A 3,468-nucleotide genomic window follows, 5' to 3' on the forward strand; every position below is an offset into this window, starting at 1 on the left:
ATCACACAACCCATCCCACCTCCCTCCACCCCTCTACTGATCACATGCTGCCAAACTGACAAAATGTGACTGTACCTGACGGCTGCTCTGTTCTGAGAGCTTCCTGCTTCTCTACGAGTCTCACAGGTCCAGAGGTCAGAGGTCAGAGGTCAGGCAGAAAATAATTCAGTTCACTAGATGATGGATAGTGAATCCTCCTGAAGCTGGATTCACTCACTTGTTCTCCACATACAGTTTGTTTTTAGGTGAAAAAAAGGAGAATAAAAGATCATCAGTGAATATTTGTCATCATAGTTTTCATTGGCCACATTGACCCTCGTTAATAGACATTGATTTAGTTCAAACAAAACATAACTCCTCCAAAACAGATTCAACTGACATGAACAGACTCAGTCCCAGTTCTCACTTTCTCTTTATTTCCAACAAAATGACATTTTTAATAATAACCCATAAAGGAGTAAAATGATGCCTTCAGGGTCAATAACTATTTAAACTGACCATGAATCTAACAAGTCTTTAATTACACAACACAAAAAGATAGATATTACACAGCATTAGTAACTATAGATGAACTTTTAACCATTTTAAAGACCAAATGATTAATAAGTTATTTGTGAAAAATAATCAGCTGATGAATTATCTTTTTGGTGACAGGTCCAGTTTGGGTCTGGTCCCAGTATCTGAACCAGTTTCAGTCGGTGGACTTCATGTCCTCAATCCAGCCCAGGAAGTTGCTGACTTTGGTGTAGACCCCGTACAGGTTTTCGTTGGCGCAGCCCTTCCCCCAGCTCACCACGCCCGTCAGGAACCAGGTCTTCTTGTAGCGGGTCACCAGAGGGCCGCCGCTGTCACCCTCGCAGGCGTCCTGCCCTCCGGTCTTGTGGCCGGCGCAGAGCATGTTCCTGGTGATATTGAGCTTGGTGTGGAGGCGGCACTCCTGCAGAGGGACCCTGGGCAGCACCAGGCGCTGGAGGAATCTGGCGGGCGGACCGTGCTGCGCTAGGCGGCCCCAACCGGACACGGTGGAGTGGCGGACGGTCGCCAGTGTCCTGATGAAGGTGGTGTTGAGGGCGGGAAGGCAGATGGGCACCACGTGGAGTCCCATTTTGACTGGGCGGTAGAGCTTGAGCATGGCCAGGTCGCTGTCGGAGCTGGTCTTGTTGTAACGAGGGTGGATCAGAACTTTGACCACCCGCCGCCTCTGCTCGCTCTTCTCTTCCTCCTCTCGGTCATGTTCACCTTTACAGAGACAGTGTCTTATTTCATTAATAACAGAACCAAATCAGTCATTTACTAATTTACTTCCCTTCATTGATTGATCCCGCCTAATTAAACTTTAGTTGATTTGAAAGAGGAGAAAGAAACCACCACACACTGACGCCTCGTGTTCCCAATCAATTAGTTCCAATTCATTATTTTTGTCTTCAAATCAAAATCAAATTTATACAGGACACAAGAAAAAGGAGCCGAAGTCTTACCGACGATGACGTGGAAGATTGCGACAGGTTTCTTCCAGACGCAGTGAGCAGCAGTCAGGATCCACTGATCTGACAGGACGATGGCTCCACAGGTGTACTCATTGTTTTCAGTCAACAGAGCCTGGGCAGAGACGCAGTGACATCATCACACACTGTATCTTCATTACACCTGTCTAATCTGGAGAGAGACGGAGACTCGCAGAGTCGTGGATGTTTTAATACATGAGTTTGTAGAACTGGAGTCGACGATAATACAGGAGCTTACCTGCCATGGACAGTGTCCTTTGGGGCAGATTTGCCCGTTAACAACCCTGGGGCTAAAGTGGATCTGTGGTCTTCCACAGGGAGCAGCGTCTGGACCAGGGAGACCAGAAAAACAGGCTTGTTGCTTCCTGGTTGCTGATATTTTTTGTGGTTGTAAAGTTTCTAAATTGGTTGCTAAGTGGTTGCTAAGGGGTTAGTGGGTGGTACACAGGGTTTCAGTCCAGTTTTTAGTGTTTTACTGGGTGGTTGCTATGATGTCTGCTGTGGTTTCTAGTAGGTGGTTGCTATGCGGGCACTGTGGCTCCAGGATGAGGAAATGGTTGCTAGGGCATCAAAAGGTGGTTGCTATGTGATTACTAAAGTCTTAATAGGTAAAGAAAATGTGTTTTCAGACCATTAATCAATAATGAAAGCCACATAGTCACAATTGCTAAGTGGTTGCTATGGTATTCATACTAGTTTGCTGGGTGTTTGTGGATGGTGTAAGTCGTGAGTCCTGGTTCAGACCTTGGGGCTGGCAGGTGCTGTTGTCCCGATCCAGCCTGTATCCTGAGGCACAGAAACAGGTGTAAGAACGATCCGGAAACTCTCTGCAGAAATGTTCACATCCTCCGTTTCTATAGCGACAGCTGCTGGAGGTCAGACGCGCTGTGAAGAGGAAAACAGACGAAAACCACAACTGAATTTATCAGCAGCACTCACAGAGATGTGTCAGCTGGTATTTTCTACCTTTGTCGCAGTTGTATCCATGGAAACCAGGTGCACATTTGCAGGTATAGGTGTCTATATGGCGGGTACAGGTGGCTCCGTTCTTACAGGGGGAGGACAGGCAGTGATCCGGCGCTGGAAATGGGAAGCGGCAAAGAGTTTTTAACAGACTGAACATGAATGAATGTTATGAACCCTGACGGTGTTGAGTCTCAGTACCTGTGTAAGTCCCCCAGAACGCCTCCTGAGGAGAGGAACACACACTAATTAAAGACCAGATAACGAACATCAACCAGGAAAGGTTTGAACCCTGACTGACCAGCTGTTGTGGCACGGTGAAGATTTCCTTGGCCTCCTCGTAGGAACATTTCTCCTCCAGACACTCTCGCTCCAGGTTCCCTTGCTTCAACTCTTCAAACAGGAAGTTGGCCCGACGACTGCGGTGCAGGACAACACTGGCCTCAGGTCTGCTCACAAACACACCTGCTTTACATTAAAGCACAGGACACGTGGCCAATAATAGTAAAGATCATTTAATGGGATGGACAATTAGATTTATTTAAAACTAAAGCTTGTTAATGCTCAGTTAGCAAATTCTAAAAGTTCAGTTGCTAATGAGACAACAAGTTCACATGGTTGATTTAAAAACATACATATATACATATACATATTGTACCATTGACTCTAAGCAAAACAAGTGAAAATCAGACAATATTTTTCTAGTTTTATTTTGTTTATTTATTTGACAGAGACAAAGCAATTTAACATAGTTTCAAAAGAAGGCATTAAACTAGTGTGTCGGTCATAGAATTTAGAGCTATTGCTAATTAGTGCCACGGGTGCTCAGCTGAGAGGAGGGCCTCGGGGCGGAGCGTAACTCGTCCCGCAGCTTTGAGAAAACCCCGGTAATATATACATCAAAACGTACGTCTTGATCCCGCAAGAGGTGCTATGACTTTTGGTGTTAAAATTCCAATTTTTCCCAAAGTTATTCCCAAAAAACTGGGAATAAATAATG

General features: G+C 45.6%; 1 protein-coding gene across 3 annotated transcripts in view; it reads right to left on the reverse strand.

The window, feature by feature from the left end:
* Positions 1-393: 393 nt before the first annotated feature.
* f7l (coagulation factor VII, like) overlaps positions 394-3,468 on the reverse strand; it is a 6,145-nt gene continuing 3,070 nt past the window's right edge. For 2 of the 3 annotated variants that reach the window (XM_087171161.1, XM_023396391.2), the window contains 7 exons: positions 2,770-2,933; positions 2,670-2,694; positions 2,472-2,585; positions 2,250-2,390; positions 1,744-1,832; positions 1,479-1,599; positions 394-1,239 (listed from right to left, as the gene is read on the reverse strand). In XM_087171161.1, coding sequence (XP_087027287.1) covers positions 692-1,239; positions 1,479-1,599; positions 1,744-1,832; positions 2,250-2,390; positions 2,472-2,585; positions 2,670-2,694; positions 2,770-2,933 — 1,202 coding nt within the window. In that variant the 3' untranslated portion in view covers positions 394-691. Of the gene's footprint in view, positions 1,240-1,478; positions 1,600-1,743; positions 1,833-2,249; positions 2,391-2,471; positions 2,586-2,669; positions 2,695-2,769; positions 2,937-3,468 lie in introns of all 3 variants that reach the window. The other variant, XM_087171160.1, reaches the window with a different exon arrangement.

The sequence above is a fragment of the Seriola lalandi genome, unplaced genomic scaffold (genome assembly GCF_002814215.2).
Source record: "Seriola lalandi dorsalis isolate HSWRI2012SDOR001 ecotype SW California unplaced genomic scaffold, Sedor1 jcf7180002054977, whole genome shotgun sequence".
Classification (NCBI taxonomy): domain Eukaryota; kingdom Metazoa; phylum Chordata; class Actinopteri; order Carangiformes; family Carangidae; genus Seriola; species Seriola lalandi.